The sequence below is a fragment of the Lynx canadensis genome, chromosome B1, assembly GCF_007474595.2.
Source record: "Lynx canadensis isolate LIC74 chromosome B1, mLynCan4.pri.v2, whole genome shotgun sequence".
Taxonomy (NCBI): Eukaryota; Metazoa; Chordata; class Mammalia; order Carnivora; family Felidae; genus Lynx; species Lynx canadensis.
The window spans coordinates 148,678,425-148,699,508 of record NC_044306.2 but is presented as its reverse complement, the minus strand read 5'-3'; the positions used below and the strand labels follow the sequence as shown (position 1 = coordinate 148,699,508).

The window sequence follows — 21,084 nt, the reverse complement described above, 5'->3', positions numbered from 1 at the left end:
GGAGGAAATAAACTGAAAACTAGATAAGAACTAAAAAGTAATACCAATTTGGTCTCGTTTAGTGTAAGATTGAATAGCAGTTTCTACAGTTTGTGCCTAGTGTTTTATGTGTTCAATGGAAACTTGTGCTTTATTGCTAACTTCTTTTATAAATCCAGCAGTTGGTATTTATAAAGTTGTTTAAGAGTAATGTCTATTACTGAGTAGTTTTTGAAATGCTATCCTTTTGAGGGTACAAAAATAAAATATATACTACTGTCTTCTCCCTATAAAAATAATACATAAAAAACGTGGTTAAATTGATAAATTTCATTTAGCTGAAAAGATTCATTTGTATGAAAAATTTTTTTTCCCTGGGGGATGCTGAATAAGTGGAAAGTCAGTTTATAATTAAGTTAACAAAGCCTTTTTAATGAAATTTAATAAAAATAAATTTATTCTTTAAGCAGTTTGGGAAGGCAGCTAACTACACCCTTATTTCAGTTGATGATGTGCTAAAGAGTATTTTCTAAACAGGCTTATTGTTGACAGTTAACTTCTTGCTATTTTATGCTTTTTTTTTCAATTTTGGGAAGAAGATTCAGTTAATTATGTGGTTTGCGGTATGTAATTTAAATTCTGCCTCAAAGTGCCATGTGTTTGTGTGGTTTTTAGTTCTTAACTGAAACTTTGAGGTCAATATTTACACTTGGTGGATTTTTTCCCCCCAGAGAAAAACCACCTACTTTGAGCATGAACTTCTAGGAAGTGTTCAGGGGTGTTTATTTGGACTAGAATTGAGAATAGGAATTATATTTTATTTCTTAAAAGTTAGTATATAAGATTAAAGACTTTATACAACTTTTTGAAGAACCTTCATATAGCTTGATATTACAGAAAAGACTGGGGAAGCATCCTTTGCCCTTAACCATAAGGACCTATGAAAGCAGCTCCTTATTTATTCCTTTGGTCTGGGACTATAAATATTTGATCCTACAGTGCACATGGTGGATTAAAGTATCTTTCTTCTGAAAACAATAGTATTCAAGATAGTCAACTGTTAGGGCAGAGCTCAGTCTTTTTTTTTTCTGACAGGGAAATGATCACTCCTAGTCCACAAAGGGAGGACTTGTCTCCTAGGATGTTTTGGCTTCTGCTTGTCTGGGCTATGAATAAAAGCTCTTCTTTGCTAAAGCAGTTGCAGTTGAACTAATAATAGTGGGATATGGTTCCTGTAAATGGAAGCATTAGGTTTATAAGTTTGATTTGGCATGTGTAGATCCTTTTAAGGATTACTGTTGAGTCACTGGAATTTAGAGAGAGGGAAGTGAGAGTGACTGACCTACCCCAAGGTATGTGGGATTGCCCTTTTCCTTATAGATAAAATTGGAATTGGTTTTATTTTCCTTCCTAAAATGGGATGGGGCTTAACTGTTTAAAAAGGGAAGGATATGCTTAGTAATAAGATTGTAGGTGAAATTCAGTTACATTAAATGCTATTGCAGTAAAATTTTACATATAATCTGAATGTAAGCCCTAATTCTGCTACTAGTTAGCTGTGTAATCTTAGCACTTTAGTTGTTCTAAACTTTTCTTTATCAGTAAAATGGGAATGATAATAGGAAAAATCAAGCTTGTGTAAGAATTAAATAAAAAACAAAAATGAAAGTCCATTGTGTTGGAAAGACTATATAGTAAGGTAAGGTATTGTATTAAAATACGTGCAATATTTGGGAGATTCTTGTACTAAAATATTATTTGTTGTTTATCTGAAGTTCAAATTTAACTGGAGGTCCTGGGTTTTCTTTTCTCTTAAAAATTTTTTTTTTTTAATGTTTATTTAGTTTTGAGAGAGAGACAGCAGGAGAGGGCAGAGAGAGAGGGAGACACAGAACATGAAGAAGGGTCCATCCAGGCTCTGAGCTGTCAGCACAGAGCCCCACTGGGGCTCAAACTCACAAACTGAGATCATGACCTCAACCAAAATCAGATTCTTAACTGACTGAGTCACCCAGGTGCCCCTATTTTTTCTTTCTTAACCTGACAATTCTAATATTATAGTATTCTAATGTATTCTATGACTGTGAAACAAAGAATATTGTCACTAAAAGGAAGAAATTTCAGTTGCTTCTTTCTCTTCATTCTCTTATTTTGATATGGAAAGCAAGGAAAGGTAGGGTTTACTGACTTTGACTATAGTAGTGGTCCTCGGATGCTCAAAACTATTTCCTATGTATTTTACAAATTAGAGATTCATTTAGAATACCAAGTCTCTTTTAAAAATGCACATATTGAATTAGATATCCCTTCATGTAAACTACCTTAATCCGACTATATAAAACTCTAATTACAATGTGATTATATAGAATATTTTATTTTTTTAAGTTTATTTATTTATTTTGAGAGAGCGAGAGCGTGAGCAGGGGAAGGGTAGAGAGAGGGAGAGAAGGGGAATCTGTCAGCGCAGAGCCTGATGCAGGGCTCGATGCTCTGAACCGTGAGATCATGACCTGAACTGAAATCAAGAGTTGGACGCTTAACCAACTGAGCTGCCCAGGTGCCCCTATATAGAGTATTTTAGTGGAGACTGTGGTTGGAGAGAGATTAGCAAATAGATACTACCTAGGTATTGGGAGTTTTTAAGTGTGAGAGGAATACCAGAAGGGACCTAAGATGACCTTGCCTATTTAATTATTTAAACACATAGTACTTTGTGCAGAGTAGGTGCTAGGCCAGAGATCTGAGCAAAGCATTGAAACGTTTTAGTAGTAAACTTTTGTGATATTTTGTAAGAGCAGTAAATAATTTTACTGCTTCCAGAGATCAAATAGTTGAGAAGAATTTTAAAATTTATAGTTACAGAATGTCATATTCATACATGTTTTTGTCAAAAGCTTGAGTAGGAGTGAAGTAATCCCATTTAGAAATTGAGTTAACAATTTGCAAAAACAAGAATTTTATCTGTTGGGTCAAGTCATGACTAAATCTATCCAGCATTTGATTTGTAATTATGATCACAGAGTATTATGTGGAAATGTGTGATTGCCTTCACTCCAAAGTTTAGGGTTATGTCAAGAGTACATTTACCTTTATCAGTGTGAATTTATTTAACATTTTTGAAAACTTATTTAAGTAAGCTGTGAATGTCCATTGATTATGGAACAAAATCACACTTTAAAATTTGGATCTAAATGCTCCTTTTTCTAATTTTAGTTGATTCTCATGGAATTGGTGTTAACAAGTCTATATATACATATTCTTCAGGATCTTGTTCCATCTCTTTTCTGATCATATCTAGTTCTGTCAGTCTCTTGTTCATTTTAGTTAACTATAGCTAGATTAGCTACACAGTAATTTCAAGGCTTTATTTGCCTTTTTCCTCAGGCACAAGGAAAGTGGCCTACACAAATTCACCATTTAAATCACTTGTCAAGTAGTTGGCTCAATTTTATTTTCTCCAGAGAGCACTAGACTTTGAAATAACCCTGATAGGTATTTTTCAAATTCACTGATTATATTAATGAGGTTAAATTTTTATGATAATTTAAAATTAGGAATTTAATTGGACATTTTTCTATATTATTTGTGCTTATTACACAGAATATGTGACTATATTGTCACATTATTTAATAGAGACATTTGAAGTAGATACTATATATGGGAAGTTTTTAGGCAGTAAATTGCTTATTGAACAGATTAATCCTGTGAATTCTTAATTATTTTAAGATATAAAACAATATCATTTATTCATTAAATTTTTTTCTTGACGTTTATTTATTTTTGAGAAAGAGAGAGAGAGAGAGAGAGAGAGAGAGAGAGGCAGAATGTGAGCTGAGAAGGATCAGAGAGAGAGAGGGAGACAAAGAATCTGAAGCAGGCTCCAGTCTCTGAGCTGTTAGCCCAGAGCCTGATGTGGGGCCCAAACCCATGAACTGTGAGGTCATGACCTGAGCCGAAGTCCAATGCTTAACCGACTGAGCTACCCAGGTGCCCCCATCGTTTATTTTATTTTATTAAAAATTTTTTTTAACATTTATTTATTTTTGAGAGACAGCACAAGCGAGGGAAGGGTGGAGAGAGGGAGACACAGAATTGGAAGCAGGCTCCAGGCTCTGAGCTGTCAGCACAGAGCCCAACGTGGGGCCCAAACCCACCAACCATGAGATCGTGACCTGAGCTAAAGTTGGACACTTAACCAACTGAGCCACCCAGGTGCTCCAAGACAACTTCATTTAAAAGCTAATGTTACTTTATTTAACTAAACAAATATATATATATATATATATATATAATGATTATTGAGGAACCAAAGACTTTTAAGTAGGTCTATCAATATTTACCATATTAAAACTATAACTTGAAACACTTAAAAAATTATCAGTTAATTCATTTAAAAACCATAGTACTGAAAAAAAAATAAAAAATAAAAACCATAGTACTGAACCCATTACATGTTAACATATGTGCCATAACTATTTTCCAAAAAAAAATTTAGTGAGAAAAGTGGCATTGTTTTACATTTTGTACATGTCTTTAATGCCCGACTTAATAGCCAACCAGAATTCTTATATCTGCTTTTACATTTAGACTATTGCAATTTTATCACATGTTATATAGTTACTGGAAAATTATACATTCATAAGAGAATGAGAATGGAATAAGGTATATTTGTTATTAAAATCATTTTTTTTTCCAGGGCGCTTGGGTGGCTCAGTCGGTTAAGTATCCAACTTCAGCTCAGGTCATGATCTCACAGTTTGTGAGTTCGAGCCCTGCGTGGGACTCTGTGCTGACAGCTCAGAGCCTGGAGCCTGCTTCCGATTCTGTGTCTCCCACCCTCCCCCCCCCCCATAAATGAATAAACATTAAACAAATTTTTTTAAATAAACAAATAAAATAAAATTGTTTTTTGTTTTCTTGTAGACCCCTGCAAGGATCTCAGGGACTTCTTAGGCATTCCCCTACCACACCTTCAGAACCTCTGTTCTAGATAATATATACATCTGTAGAAATGAAAGACTCAGAAGAAACTCTAGATAAAAAGATTTCTTGAAAAAAACTGCATCTAAAAGATTAGTAATTTCACTGTGTCATTACATCCAGTTTGTGTTCATAGTTCTCTATTGTCTCATAGTTTTCTTATAGTTTATTAATATCAAGAGTCAAGGTTACACTTGCTACATGTTACATTTGGTTGATATGCCTTTTAAATTGTAATCTGTTGGTTCCTCTTCCTCTTTTTTCTTTGTAGTTTATTAGTTGAAGAAATTGGGTCATTTGTCCTTGTACAGTTTCCCTTTTTCTGGTCTTGGCTGAGTGCATCTCTGTGGCATAGTTTAACATGTTTCTCAATCTCTGTATTTCCTGTGAATTTGTAGTTAGATCTGTAGAGCCTTGATTAGATTTGGTTTTAGTTCTTTTTTGGCTAAATTTCTTAGGTGACTATGTGTATTTTCTTTCACATTCCACCAGGAGGTCTTTTGTGATGGTAAAATCAATCTGTCTTTTCAGGTTTTGTTAGCCTAATTCATACACCATAAAATTCCATATTAGCTTTTCTCTAATGATTTTAGGATCTGTTGCTAATTGTTGCCCTAATCCAGTATATCATTTGGAGTTGCAAAAGATGATATTCTAATAATCAAGCCTGTTAGTTGGGATTCTTCAGTAAAGAAGACCTGTTCCTTCATCTACTCTTTCATTAACCTTAAATAACATTTGTATAGAAAGGGCCAGAATAAAATTTTTGATATTTTTCCTCTTTATATGCAAATTTCCAGAATAATTAATTGGTACCCTAGCAACTTCCAAAGATGATTAGAGAGTTTGGGTTTTTGTTTTCTGGTTTTCTTTAGATTTGAATTTACAGTTTTTGTCTTCCCTTCCTTCATCATTCCTTTTGCACATTCATAGTTGTCCTATCTTTTGACAAATTGAAGCCCTTTGACGTTGGCTCTCTTGCCTTTGGCACAGCCTCAGGAGATTTTGATCGTTTACTTATTTCCTGAAACAAGATGTGTTAAGCTCATCTTATACATTTGTTTCTCCAGACATGAATAAGGAATGTGACCCTAGTTCCTTTCAGTGGGAAATGGTATTTAGGGATCATAATCCGGGTGACATTTATATTCATTCCTACAAGGTTGTCATTATTGATAGGCCTTTTGGTGGACAGAGCTAGGGAAATTATATTTTATAGGAAGGAAAATAATTCATGAGTTCTGGATGCTATTTCAAATTCAAATGTAAGATTACAGAGATTTTACTTTATTTTTTATTATACATTTTTTTTCTTAACACTGAAAATACTGGTTCTAACAATGTGGTTATTAAATCACAAAATTTTAGGGAGGACCTTTTCTTTTTTTTTTTTTTTTTTTTAATTTTTTTTTTTTTTTCAACGTTTATTTATTTTTGGGACAGAGAGAGACAGAGCATGAACGGGGGAGGGGCAGAGAGAGAGGGAGACAGAATCGGAAACAGGCTCCAGGCTCCGAGCCATCAGCCCAGAGCCTGACGCGGGGCTCAAACTCACGGACCGCGAGATCGTGACCTGGCTGAAGTCGGACGCTTAACCGACTGCGCCACCCAGGCGCCCCGGACCTGTTCTGTTTTATTAGAAGATTGGGGCCTAAAATACCTAAAAGGACCAGGTAACTAAACAAATAAATCAGGCCTGCTGTGAGATTGGCAGGGGCTGATAAACAGAGAATGGCAGGGGCTGATAAACTGGAGAGCATATGTCCCGCTTAATGGAAGCATGTGTGATTGGCCCTAGGTGATTTTTAGTGAGATAAAATACAGGCACAGTATTGCTTGGTTTCCACATTAAAAATTTAATGTTACATTAGTTTCAGTTGTATGGATAGTGATTCAACAAATCTATATCTTATACCACACTCACCACAAGTGTACTACTGTCTGTCACCATACAATGCTATTACAGTATCATTGACTATATTCCCTCTGCTGTGCCTTTTATTCCCATGACTTACTCATTCCATAACTGGAAACCTGTACTTCCCACTCCCCTTCACCTATTTTGCCCGTCCCTGGTCCTCCTTCCCTCTGGCAACCATCATTTTATTCTCTGCATTTATAGGTCTGATTCTGCTTTTTGGTTTTTTTTTTTAATTTTTTTTTCCTGATTCCACATATGAGTGAAATCATATAAATATAAATCATCTTTCTCTGATTTATTTCATTTAACATAATACCATCTAGGTCCATGTATGTTGTCACAAATGGCAGTCTCATCCTTTTTTATAGCTGTGTAATATTCCATTGTACATATACATTTGTGTGTGTATGTGTGTGTATATATATACATTTTTTTATATGTGTGTACACACACATGTATATATACACACATCACATTTTCCTTATCCATTCATCTGTCCATGGACACTTAGGTTGTTTTCATACCTTGGCTATTGTAAATAATGCTGCAGTAAACAGAAGGATGCATGTATCATTTTGAATCAGTATTTTTGTTTTCTTTTAGTAAATGCCAAGTAGTAGAATTACTGGGTCATATGGTAATTCTATTTTTAAGTTTTTGAAGAACCTCCCTGCTGTTTTCCACAGTGGTGATACCAATTTACGTTCCCATCTATAGTATACAAGGATTCCTTTTTCTCCACATCCTCATCCACTTGTTATTGTCTTTTTTTTCCTTTTTTTTTTTTTTTTTCTCCAGAGAGAGAGAATCTTAAGCAGGCTTCATGGTCAGTGTGGAGCCCGACAGAGGGCTCAATCCCATGACCCTGGGATCATGACCTCAGCCAAAATCCTGAGCTGAAATCAAGAGTCAGATGCTCAACCAACTGAGCCACCCAGGCGTCCTTGTAATTGTTTCTTTATTTTAGCCATTCCAATAGGTGTAAGGTGATATCTGCTTGTGGTTTTGATTTATATTTCCCTGATGATTAGTGATGTTGAGCATCTTCTCATGTGTCTTTTGGCCATCTGTATGTCTTCTTTGGAAAAATGTCTATTTAGGTCCTTTGTCTATTTTTTGATCAGATTCTTTTTTGTTGTTGAGTTGTATGAGTTCTTTATATATTTTGGGTACTAACCCCTTATCAGATGGATGTATCATTTGCAAATATCTTCAAATATCATTACAAATATCTTTCAATAGGTTGTCTTTTTGTTTCATTGATGGTTTCCTTTGCTTTCTTTTTATTTTGGTGTAGTCCCAATAGTTTATTTTTGCTTTTGTTTCCCTTGCCTTTGGAAATGTATCTCAGAAAATGTTGCTGTGGCTGATGTCAGAGAAATTACTGCCTGTGTTCTCTTTTAGGTAGTTTTATGGTTTCTGATCTCACATTTAGGGCTTTAATCCATTTTGAGTTTATTTTTGTGTATGGTGTTAGAAAGTGGTCCAGTTTCATTCATTTACATGTAGCTGTCCAGTTTTCCCAACATGGTTTATTGAAGAGATGGCCTTTTCTCCATTGTATATTCTTGCCTCCTTTGTCATAGATTAATTGACCATATAAACATGGGGTCATTTCTGGGCTCTCTGTTCTGTTCCATTGATGTGTATATCTGTTTTTGTGCCACTACCATACTGTTTTGATTACTACAGCTTTGTAGTATACCTTGAAGTGTGAGATTGTGATACTGTTACTGAAAAACCCAAGTTCAGATACTTGTTGCACAAAAAGCCAATGCTCAAGAGACGAGTTTTGGTTGGAAAGGAATATGAGCTTTATTCAGGCGGCCCACCACCTGGGGAGACCGTGGACCCTTGTCCAAAAACCAATTCTGAGGTTTCTACCTGGCCCAAAGATTTTTAAAGGAACTTTAGGGCAGTTAATCAGTAAAAGGGGAGCACAATGATCTGTAATACTTCTTGATTGCATGCATGCAGATTCAGTGGTGCCAGCTACAGATGTTATCACAATGCCTGGGGCAGTGGGGAGAGAGGTTGTACAAGAGAGTTTCCTTCAGGGTTTTTCTAGGAAACAATACACGATCTATAGATATACCAAGAAAGTTTTAGTTAATTGATCACTCAGCTAAAGGTGCTTGCTAACATTTACAGACTACTAAATTGGCCAGAGGGCTAAGGCAACACAGGCAAATACTTACAGCTTTGTTTTTCTATCTCATGATTGCTTTGGCTATTCAGGGTCTTTTGTGGTTCCATTTAAATTTTAGGATTGTTTGTTCTAGTTCTGTAAAAAAATGCTGTTGGTGGTTTTCACATTTTTAAAAAGAAGTCACAAATCCAGATATATTATGTGAACTTATATTTAGCTTTTAAATATTGACAACTAATTCAAATTTTTTAAAAGTCCCATTTGGACCAAACAAATATTTTCTTCCATAGGCCATTAGTTTGTGACTTCTTGTGGAAGAGCTCTAAGGAACTGATTGTTAAGCTAGCCTTCTAGACTTCAGGCAAACTGAAAAATAAAATGGGAAAGAGTAGGAGGAAGAGGACTTAATCATCTTGGTTTTGCTAATCATGATGCATTTATTTATCTAACTTCTCTTTTTGAGCTTTTTAAAAAATTTAAATAGCTCTATTGATCATTAATTTTGTTTTTTGTTTCTTTTTTCACATTCAAAATAGGAACTGACACCGTCTCAGAAAAGTGGTGGGAATGTTCTTCAAATGATGTATGAGAAACCTGAACGATGGTCTTTTACCTTCCAGTCATATGCCTGCCTCAGTCGAATACGAGCCCAGCTTGCCTGTCTCAATGGCAAGCTCAAAGATGCAGAGAAACCTGTATTATTTTTTGAACGATCTATATATAGTGACAGGTATATATAAATAACTTGCACTTATCATTTTGGAATCGTGGCTTGGAATTGACTTTTTTTTTTTCTGTTTCCTGGTAATCAAAGTAATAAGAGAGGCTGTGTTGAGGAGAAAAATTACCTTCAACAATTTGGTAATCATGACATTAGGGAAGTACTAGTATTAATAATTGCTAGCTTCCATGGAAGCTTTAGGGAATATGATAGCCATTTCATTCAAATTTGCAGAGAAGGTTTTTTTCCTCTAATGCTCTTAAAATTCTCATCTACTCTGATTAAATCTGGATCTATATTCTAGACTGCATCTTGATCCAGATCAAAAATCTCTAAGGGAGCCTTAGAGTTACCTTGTTTATGCAAAGATTCTTTTAAGCTAGAGTGTTGGCTAAGAACAACGGTTCTCAAACTTTTGGTCTCTGGACCCCTTTCCATTCTCTCTCTTCTTTTTTTTCTTTCTTTCTTTTCTTTTCTTTCTCTTTCTTCCTTTCTTCCTTCCTTCCTTCCTCCTTCTCCTCCTCCCTCCTCCCTCCCCCTCTCTTCTTTTCTCTTTCCTTCCTCCCCCTCCCTCCCTCCCCCTCCCTCCCTCCTCCTCTCTTTCTTTCTTTCTTCTTTCTTTCTTCTTTCTTTCTTTCTTTTTTAAGTTTATTTATTTATTTTTGAGAGAGGGAGAGTGCGCCCACACGTGAGCACACAGGAGGGGAGGAGTGGGGGAGGGACAGAGAGAGAGGGAGAGAGGGAATCTCAAGCAGGCTACATTGGGCTCACATTCACTAACCATGAGGTCACAACCTGAGCCAAAATGAAGAGTTGGACACTTAACCAACTGAACCACCCAGGCACCCCAGGATCCCTTTCTATTCTTAATAATTATTAAAGAGCCCAAAGAGCTTTGTGTCTTATTGATATTTATGTTATTAGAAATTAATGTTGATAGCATTGTGATTTCTCTTGAGATCTGATGACACTTAATATATAAGGTTGGAAGGGTAGCGCAAAATATTTCAGAAATCAAGAGTTCAGTATATATTTGTTTTATACTGTTTGATAAGATATGTAGATCCAGGTTTAATCAGCTGGTAGCAGTGTATATTGTTATTTGGTGGATGAGGAGTCTAGAACATTTCATGTGTCTTTCAGCTCTAGGGCTAGTAGGGGAACAGCAAGGGAGTACCCTCCCGCTGCCCCCGCCCCAGGTGTTCTGTGCTGAATGTAGAGGTGACCTCATGGTAAACTCTCTCTAACCAGTGCTGCTGCTGGTAACCCCTCATTGAAGCAGACACCATGTAATTATTTTTTTTGTAGTTGTAAATCATAACCACTTTTACAACTACAAATCTATTTCCAAAGAAATAGGACCCGTGTTTATTTGTATGTGCTATGGATGGGGGAAAAAAAAATGCCCTCAGCTTAATGTGTAGATTTTTCTAAGCTAAAGGCTGAGTGTTCAGTGAGACCTTTTTATCACATCCCTTTGTATAAATTTAAAACAGGGATGGAGAATCTTCATTTCTCTGAGAGCAGTATTTGTAATTTAAAACATATAAATAGATGATTAAAAAACCCCAAATAAGAGTCCAGACCTCCCACATCCCCCACAGTACATGTAGATGTGTACATGACTTCTTTCTTTCGGTGGACTACATACTTTTTTTTTTTTTTTCCTTTTTAGCCTATCTCATTCTAAGCATGCCTTTTTTTTTTTTTCTTGAAAGCTAGGTTGATGCAAGATGTTATTAAAAGAAAAAATCGGGAGTCTCAACAGTAAAAAAAAAAAAAAAAAGAAAAAAGAAATTATGTTGAGAATATAAGGACACTTATTTATTTAACATTAGTAATACTAAGCCTGTTACGTATTAGTGTAATAACATACTTGTAAATTATATTTTTCAAAACAAAAACATTAGATAGAAGAGGATTGTTTACATTTTTACAAATCTCTTTAATATCTAACTTAATAAAAGACAGCTAGATTCTCATTAAGCCTTCTCTATCTGTATACTATGGTTCTTTTGGTTGAAGTCTAGTGTATAAAGTAATCTGGCCTCTCACAGAACTTCTGGAAAGGTCTTGAGGACTACCAGGCATTCTTACACTATATTTTTGAGAACTGCTGTCCAAGAACATATTTCTTATAGTTGGAGATATTCTATTTTTTTTTTCCTGCTAAGTTATTATTTGCCATGGATTTTGGGAGAATGTTCCATGTCCAGTTAGTAGATCTCCTTTCTGTTTCTTTTTGTTTTTTGGAAAGGAATTATGTGTTGATGTAGACTCTCTTTCAGGTATGTTTTTGCATCTAATTTGTATGAATCTGACTGCATGAATGAAACAGAGTGGACAATTTATCAAGACTGGCATGACTGGATGAATCACCAGTTTGGTCAAAGCCTTGAACTGGATGGAATCATTTATCTTCGAGCCACACCAGAGGTGAGACTTAAAATTTGTTTACTCCATTGACAATTTAAAGTAATATTTAGAAGTCCTTTTAGTGGTATGCAGTGAAGGCAATTTAGTTTAGCTCCACTCCCTGCTCTACTCCCCACATGCAAATTAGAAATTCATAACTGTAGAGAGAGAGGCATTCTTTTTCCTCAGCAAAGTAGAAGCCCACATTGACAAGTTGCTCTTTTAGGCCCTTTTCTCTGTGCTTTCTCCATTTTCTTCTTTATTCCTTCCTGACTTTTGGAAGGTCTCTTATCTATCACAGCTAGATTAAAAATTTTGCTCAAGTAACTGCTAGAGTTTAGGCTTCTTGGTGTGAAACTTTGAGTGTTTAATTACTACTGAATTTCCAATGTCTAGAATAGGGCCTGGGTACGTAGTGGGAGCTCAGTAAATATTTGAATGAATTAACAAAGTCGATGGAGGTCCATTTTAAGAAATCCTTTATAGTTCATGGCTTGGAATGGGTAGGTAGTAGCAGCTTCAAGTGAGAAGAGACTTAGAGGACCATTGCCATTTTCACTTAAGGGAGCTTACTTGAAAATGTGCCTTTCATGATAGTTTGTAATATAGCTATTCTTGTTTTTATATGAAATTATGTCATGAGTCCAGGAAGACTAAGTGGATGCCTTCATAAAGCTAACCTAAATAAGAGCTTACGTTTATTAACACATTTCTGGTTTTGGTGCTTGCATTTCAGTTTTGCTGTTTTTTATTCCTGTGTCTTCCCTAAGCCACAAAGTAGGCTCTGATGAATATAAATTTCATGACTTCTAGTCTGAAAGGATACTGTGTGGCTATTGAATTGGAATTTTCAGAGACTAGGTTTCTGATTCCAAGTGATGATTTTGTTCTTTTTAAATTCAAGAAAGCCAGAATTTAGCAGTAATTTTGAAATTCACTTTTATTTTTGAAAAGAATTTTTTTTGTTTTTAGTTACGAATATAGCAAGCGCAAATGTTGAAGAACATAAAGAATACTATAAGATATAGTCAATGTCTTAAAGTCTAACACAAAGCTGTTTTCATCAGTGTTATTTATACTGTCTTTTGATTGGAAGATCATCTAAGTACTTGAAAAGACGATTTATAATAGATTTTGAACACATTTTATATATTGAACTTTTTACCAAACTTATTTTATACAGTATTTTTCAAGTATGGATCCCATAAGTTTATAGACTTGTTCTAATCGTACTACTTGGTTTATAGCCACCAAATGATTGAAAAGCACAAGGAGGGGAAAAATGAAGTATTTCAACTTTCTAGAAGGAATAAATGGAGATGCTGGCTAGCATAACTAAAGAGACACTAGAGAAGAAAACTTTAATGACAGCAGACAAGAATAATTGTTCTTATTCCCCCACCCCTTTCTTATTGCTTGCTTTTAGAAATGCTTGAATAGAATGTATTTACGGGGAAGAAATGAAGAACAAGGCATTCCTCTTGAGTATTTAGAGAAGCTTCACGATAAGCATGAGAGCTGGCTCCTGCATAGAACCCTGAAGTAAGACCTCCTTATTCTCACTTACTATCCATTTCAAAGATCTTTAACAAGTCTTTTTTTTTTTTTAACATTTTTTATTTATTTTTGGGACAGAGAGAGACAGAGCATGAACGGGGGAGGGGCAGAGAGAGAGGGAGACACAGAATCGGAAACAGGCTCCAGGCTCCGAGCCATCAGCCCAGAGCCCGACGCGGGGCTCGAACTCACGGACCGCGAGATCGTGACCTGGCTGAAGTCGGACGCTTAACCGACTGCGCCACCCAGGCGCCCCAACAAGTCTTAATCTAAAACATGTACAAGTTTTCATTTTAGCCCTTTTTCTTTAAGTTTGTATTTAGGATCTCCCAGAATTAGGTGTGAATTTTGATTCTTTTTATTGTAATGAGATCCTGTTTCCTTAAAGTTTTTGTAGTTAATCTCCCCCAGTGTTATTGACAGCATAATATATGGAATTGAAGTGGTAAAGTAGGAATATATCTGTGTGTATTATTTAGGTACTGTCTTTCAGAGAGAATTTAAGATAATATACTTTAAATTTATTTTTTAGATCAAAGCTTAGGTAGTAGTATAGCACAGTTGTTAAGAGCATGGACTTCATTGTCCTTAGTCAGATCTTGGTTCAAATCCAGACTTACTAGTGTGCAACCTTAGGCAGTCTCTGAGCCCCAGACTGACCTCCCTGGGCTTTAGTTTTCTCATCTTTAAAATACAAACATTCCTACGTTATGGTATGATTTTAGTTTTTGAGAAGAATTACATGTCACAAGCCCTAGCTTTATATATTTTATACCTGAGATTTTTAGATATTATTAATATTATTATTTAGTAGTAAATCAAGGTGAAAAAGAAGGGGCTACCAGATAAATTACTGACAGGATGATTTTAATATAAAATGACTGACAACATTTTGATTTTCCAGAGATGGTATAAGAGTTTTTAGTGTTTCTCTTTTATTTATTGTTTTTTCTAATTATTTTGTTCATCTCTCTTTTTTAAAAAACAGAACCGACTTTGATTTTCTACAAGAAATCCCCATCTTAACACTGGATATTAATGAAGACTTTAAAGACAAACACGACAGTCTAGTTGAAAAGGTAGATTTGTACAAAGACTCTACACTAACATTTGTTTTGTCTTGTCTAGAAAAGTGTTGTAACTTGTGAGAAAACAACTTTCTAACAGAAAAGAATATGTAACGTTACAGTAAGAGACAGTTAAGAGCTTCAGATGGATTTAGACTTTAGACTCTAATCCTAACGTCAAATTCTAGCTTTGTGACCTTGGCTAAAATAAGGAGATTCTTTTATCCTTTGGTCCCTTTATCTCTAAGACAGGGATGATCACATTAACAAAAGCTCTTGCTCATCCGCTTCTCTGCTTTGTTTCCTTTTCTTCTCCTCTTCTCTGTATCACCAGTCTTTAGGTACTTTCATAACAAACTACTTGTGAAATAAAATTTATCTTTTTCAACTAAATTCAGTATGGAAGATACTTGAAGTTGTAGGATATGGATTTTGTCCATTTTTATATTAGCTCAAGTCTTGAGATTAAAGAATTTTTAGTTTTGATTTTTTTTTTTTTTAATTTTTTTTTCAACGTTTATTTATTTTTGGGACAGAGAGAGACAGAGCATGAACGGGGGAGGGGCAGAGAGAGAGGGAGACACAGAATCGGAAACAGGCTCCAGGCTCCGAGCCATCAGCCCAGAGCCCGACGCGGGGCTCGAACTCACGGACCGCGAGATCGTGACCTGGCTGAAGTCGGACGCTTAACCGACGCGCCACCCAGCCCCTAGTTTTGACTTTTGTGGGGACCTTGTCAGTGATTGGCATGCCTGATCATTTAATCATTGTCGTATTCATAGTTAATCTATCCTCCACATATTTGGGAGTTGACTATATTCTATTAATGAGTGTTGCTTGTAATGATAAAGGGAGTGGGAGAAAACCTGATGTACACTTGAGAGAGAATAATAATGGGAATCATATAATAAAGTCCCATTATCCATGTTAATTAACTTGGTGTGATCCAAGGTCTAAAGAAGCCAGTTTTTTGCTTTATTTATTTTTTTATTTTTTTTTTAATGTTTATTTATTTTTGAGACAGAGAGAGACAGAGCATGAACGGGGAAGGGTCAGAGAGAGGGAGACATAGATCTGAAGCAGGCTTCAGGCTCCGAGCTGTCAGCATAGAGCCCAATGCAGGGCTTGAACTCACGGACTGTGAGATCACGACCTGAGCCGAAGTTGAGTGCTTAACCGACTGAGCCACCCAGGCGCCTCTCTTTGTTTAGTTTTGAGAGAAATTTGATTTTTTTTCTCCTTCACAAATATATATTTACTTTAACAGGAACCTGACATTCATAAAGGCTATATCTCAAGAATTTTGAAAATGTCGACATTTATTATTTAACTACTCTGTAGCATATAGTTGCTTTTCCCATGATATAAAGTAACGTATTTGGAAAATTCAAATGACCTCTTTATACCATTAATGATGTTAAAAATATAGGATACAATTCATTTATGATACTATTAAAATAAATGAAAATTAAATCGGCCATTGCCTTCAGAGTGGATCTATAGGACAGCTTCTTTATCTAACACTTTGTGTTTTGACTAAGAATCACCTTTAATGTTACTGTTTTACTTTTACTTTCATTAATAATGCTAGTAGTTGCCTTTCTCTTTTTCCTTATTGAAATACATAACTGACATAGTATGTTATATATAGTTTCAGGTTTACAACATATTGATTCGACAGTTCTATATTTTCCACAGTGTTTAAGGCAGAATCTTGTTTCTTCAGAAGAATTACTGTGTCATCTAGAATTTGTAGAGAACAGAATCTTGTTGCATTGTGATGTTGGGCAGTTGGTTACATTCACAATGTACATGACCCTTCCGTACATGTTAACATTACAGATTGTAAATATGATTCAAATTTGTGCTGCAGAAAATTACAAATTTTGCATGTCTGGACCTTTCAGAGTTGCTTAAACCATCACGATTACTAATATTTTTTGGTGCTAAAGCTGCATGTCATTGGTCTATGTTTATAAGGAGATTATGAAATTTGTGTTATGGCTGTTAAAGAATTATATTATCTTAGATATAAATAACTCCTGTAATGACATTGTAAGTCATTTATCTTTTACTACTGAAGTATTTAATAATATTTCTTTGAAATAATGCTGTATCTTGTGATAGAGTTACTTATACAGTTGGGGTCTTCAACTGTATGTACTATAAATAGGATGAGGGCGCCTGGGTGGCGCAGTCGGTTAGGCGTCCGACTTCAGCCAGGTCACGATCTCGAGGTCCGTGAGTTCGAGCCCCGCGTCAGGCTCTGGGCTGATGGCTCGGAGCCTGGAGCCTGTTTCCGATTCTGTGGCTCCCTCTCTCCTGCTCCTCCCCCGTTCATGCTCTGTCTCTCTCTGTCCCAAAAATAAATAAACGTTGAAAAAAAAAATTAAAAAAAAAATAGGGATGATGTTAGATATTTCAAATTTGTCAAGGAATTATACTAATATTTATTTCCTCCCTTCAGGTCAAAGAATTTTTGAGCACTTTGTGATTTTGCTGAAGACTACAGGCAGCCAAATGATTCCAGATACTTCAGCTTTGTATCTTCGTCGTTCCATATTCATACAAGTCTCTAGAAAACCCAGGTTTTTTACCATTTTTGTTTCAAGAAAAAAATAATTGTTTTGATGAATTCTATATAAAAGCTTACGAGCAGTTTCTTTTCTTTTTTGCTTTACAAAAATAAAGACATTTAATTATCTCTCACAACAGAAAGTCTGAAGGTAGATGTTTCCAGAGTAAGTGCTGGCTAAATTACATCATAAAGGATCCAGCCTCCTTCTACCTTTCCTTCAGCAGGTTGGATTTTTTTTTTTTTTTTTTTTTTTCTTTTCCTGGTGCTTCTTATTTCACTGGTGACCAGTTTCTTAACTGGGAACTTTAATGTTACATAGTAAATGGTAAGGTATCCTGTGTAAATCAGTGTACCTTTAAAGGTGAAAAGTGGAATTTAAAGAATCCCTAAAAAAGGATTATGAAGTTTTAAATACTTTTGATCACATGTGTTCCCTTCCTTTTAATTTATGTGGAAGATAACACCACCTTAGTATTTAATCACGTCATTGATATTTATTAATGGGCCTCTAACACATTAACAAAGGAGCAGGTCAGACTTTGTTCCCATTTTGTAAAGGCAAAGCCTAGCTTATAAGTCATTTAATCTTTTTTCTGCTTTTATTTCTAAATCTGTGGTATGGGTGAGGCTTCATTCATCTTTTTGCATGGGATTTTAGAGGATTAAAGAGGAAATGATAACTTAAAATGTTTCTGTAATTAAAAGATAAATGCGTATAAAGGTTCAATTTATATGGAGCTTAGTAGCTACCTACTTTCTGTCTTCTCAGACCATTCTTTTTAGAATGGGATATTAGTCTTATAGTTAAAATATTGGTTTAAAATATAACTGTCCTTAACTTATTTGAGGTGAAAGTATAGTTTTCCCTAAATTTCTTCCCATTTTCATAGGTAAAACGTTAGTGGAACATAGCAAGGGATGTTTTTCCATTTTATTTTTTATTGACCCTGTACTGGGAATGAGTATTTTTCTTTACCTTTACATGTGGTAAGAAGTCAAAAAACACAAGGTAGATTATCTTCTTAGCGGTGTAGTCTCTTTTGTCCAGCTCTTTTTTTTTTTTTTTTAGAAAATAGCTTGTCACATGGTAGGGGTTCCCCCCCCCCCCCAGTGTTTATTTGAGAGAGAGAAAGCTAGTATAAGTATGAGCAGTGAAGGGGCAGAGACAGAGGGAGAGAAAGAGAATCCCAAGCAGACTCCATACTGTCAGCCCAGAGTCCCATGTGGATCTCGATCTCATGAACCCTGAAATCATAATGTTAACCTAAATCAAAATAGGATGCTCAACCAGCAGCCACCCAGGTGCCCCTCTTTTGTCCAGCTCTTACTTCTTGCCCTATCCTGCTTTCTTTACTGTCTGGATTAATTAGGTAGCCTACTGTTTTATTTTATTTATTTTTTTAAGTTTTATTTATTTTTTTCTAGTAATCTCTATACCCAACATTCATTTCAAACTCACAACCCCAAGATCGAGACTTGCTTGCTCTTCCAAATGATCCAGCCAGGTACCCCAGCAGCCTGCTCTTTTAAAGTTTAAATGAAAGTCACAACATTTCTGCTTTGAGAACATCATGATCATTCTTTACTTCAGTTTGCTATGCTTCTCTGTAGGGTTATAACTTAGATTTTTTTTCTCTTCCTTTAAATTACTGATAATAATGGTCTTGCTTTATATGTTCTATATTTTGAAAGCAGTATCATTTTTGTTAAATATATATTAGGAAAGACATTAGGAAGACAAGGAGGTAGAATAGTTGTAGTTTTTAAAAATCTGCATGGTTTCACTTTAGGTCTAGAGATAAAATGTTTTTTCAAGTTCAGTTAAGGTGCAGTGTTTTTCTATGTTTTTAACCTTTCTACTTAGATTTTAGAAAAGTTCTGTTTTTGAAATGAGTGGAAGAGACACTTTGCCTTTGAAACTATCATTTTCCTTTTTAAAATGTTTGTTTGTTTTGGTTTTTTTTGATAGTCTAAGATGATGATTTTGTAGGTTAAACAGTCTAGATGCACTGATCTTTGTAAGGGAGACTTTATTTCAAATCCTATATTCTTCATGAATATTGAAACTGTCTCATGATTGTATGGGTATTTTTTGTTTGTGTTTGATACAAATGAATTTGTTTAAATATTAGCATAATAAATAAATATAATCTCATGAACTGTGATGGAGCTATACTCATTGAAATGATTACTCTTTTAAAAATTCTACTTTTGAAGAAAATATTATGAATATAAAAAGGTAACAAAGGTTTAATATATTACATTGTTCTGCTTTAGACATATTTAGAGATTTTTAGTAACCTCTAGAAATGTTTAACTTAATGACTTTATATCTGTAGAATTGAAAAAAAAAAGCTTAAAAAATTTATTTGTTATGATTCAAAATAAAAGCTGTGCCATTGAGTGGGTACAAGAGTGTTGAGCCTAGTGGTCTGTATTATCTCTTGGATCCTATTTCCCGTTTCATTTCATGTTTCATCAGAGTGCATGTACTACTTTTTATACTTTACTCTTCTAAGAAGGTAATTTAATGGTACAAGACATTCCCTCATTCAGGATATTCTCATCTGTGTCTGAAACTTTAAGCACTGTATACTGAGCCCCCTAGAAATAGGTCTGTCATATTTTAAGGGACAATCATCCCAAAGCATTTTTTTATATAGAGATACAAATTTTATACCTCCAGAAAATGATAAATTAGACTACAGGCTTTGGATTTTACCAGTCTTATCCTTTTTTTTTTTTTTTTAACTTTTTAATAGACTTTATTTGTTAGAGCAGTTTTAGGTTCACAAGAATTAAGTATAAAGTAGAGTTCCCATATACTCATTGCTCCCATATTTGTACAGCCTTTTCCACTATCAACATCCCCCACCAGAGTGATACATTTGTTTTAATCAATGACTTACATCGACACATTATCACTCAAAGTCCATTGTTTACATTCAGGTTTACTCAGTGTTGTACATTTGTATGTTTTGACGAATGAATAATGACATATATTCACCACTGTAGTATCATACAAAATATTTTACTGCCCCCAAAATCTGTGCTCTGTTCATCACCCCCATCCAACCTCTGGCTACCACTAATCTTTTGTCTCCATTGTTTTGCCTTTTTGAGAAGGTCATACGATTGGAAGTATTCAGTATGTAGCCTTTTCAGATTGGCTTCTTTCACTTAGCAATTTGCCTTTAGTTTCCTCCATGGCTTCTTTCCATGCCTTCATATAGCTGTTTTGGGGGTTTTTTTTGGAGGTGGGTGCACTGAATAATCCATTGTCTCAATGTACCATAGTTTATCCACTGTCCTGCTGACAGACATTTTGGTTGCTTCCAAGTTTTGGCAGTTATGAAAAAGCTGCTACAGACATCTGTGTAGATTTTTTAAAATGTGTATTTATTTTGAGAGACGGAGTGCAAGCAGGGAAGGGTCAGAGAGAGGAGATACAGAATCTGAAGCAGGCTCCAGGCTCCAGCTGTTAGCTCAGAGCCCAACGCAGGGCTCAAACCCACAAACCGCGAGATCATGACCTGAGCCGGAGTCAGAGGCTTAACGGACTAAGCCACCTAGGTGCCTCTGTGTGTGATTTTTGTATGGACATAGGTTTTCAGTTCACTTGGGTAAATACCAACCAGTGCAGTTGCTGGATTGTATGGTAAGAGTATGTTTAGGTTTTTAAGAAACTTGGTAACTGTCCACCAAAATAGTTGTATC

The 21,084-nt window shown here is 35.3% G+C and overlaps 1 protein-coding gene across 1 annotated transcript in view; it reads left to right on the top strand.

The window, feature by feature from the left end:
* DCK (deoxycytidine kinase) overlaps window positions 1-19,776 on the top strand; it is a 34,450-nt gene extending 14,674 nt beyond the window's left edge. Inside the window, exons 3-7 of the mRNA XM_030313720.2 lie at window positions 9,566-9,759; window positions 12,039-12,186; window positions 13,592-13,707; window positions 14,711-14,801; window positions 17,257-19,776. Of these exons, the coding sequence (XP_030169580.1) occupies window positions 9,566-9,759; window positions 12,039-12,186; window positions 13,592-13,707; window positions 14,711-14,801; window positions 17,257-17,283 (576 nt within the window). The 3' untranslated portion in view covers window positions 17,284-19,776. The remainder of the gene's footprint in view (window positions 1-9,565; window positions 9,760-12,038; window positions 12,187-13,591; window positions 13,708-14,710; window positions 14,802-17,256) is intronic.
* Window positions 19,777-21,084: the final 1,308 nt, after the last annotated feature.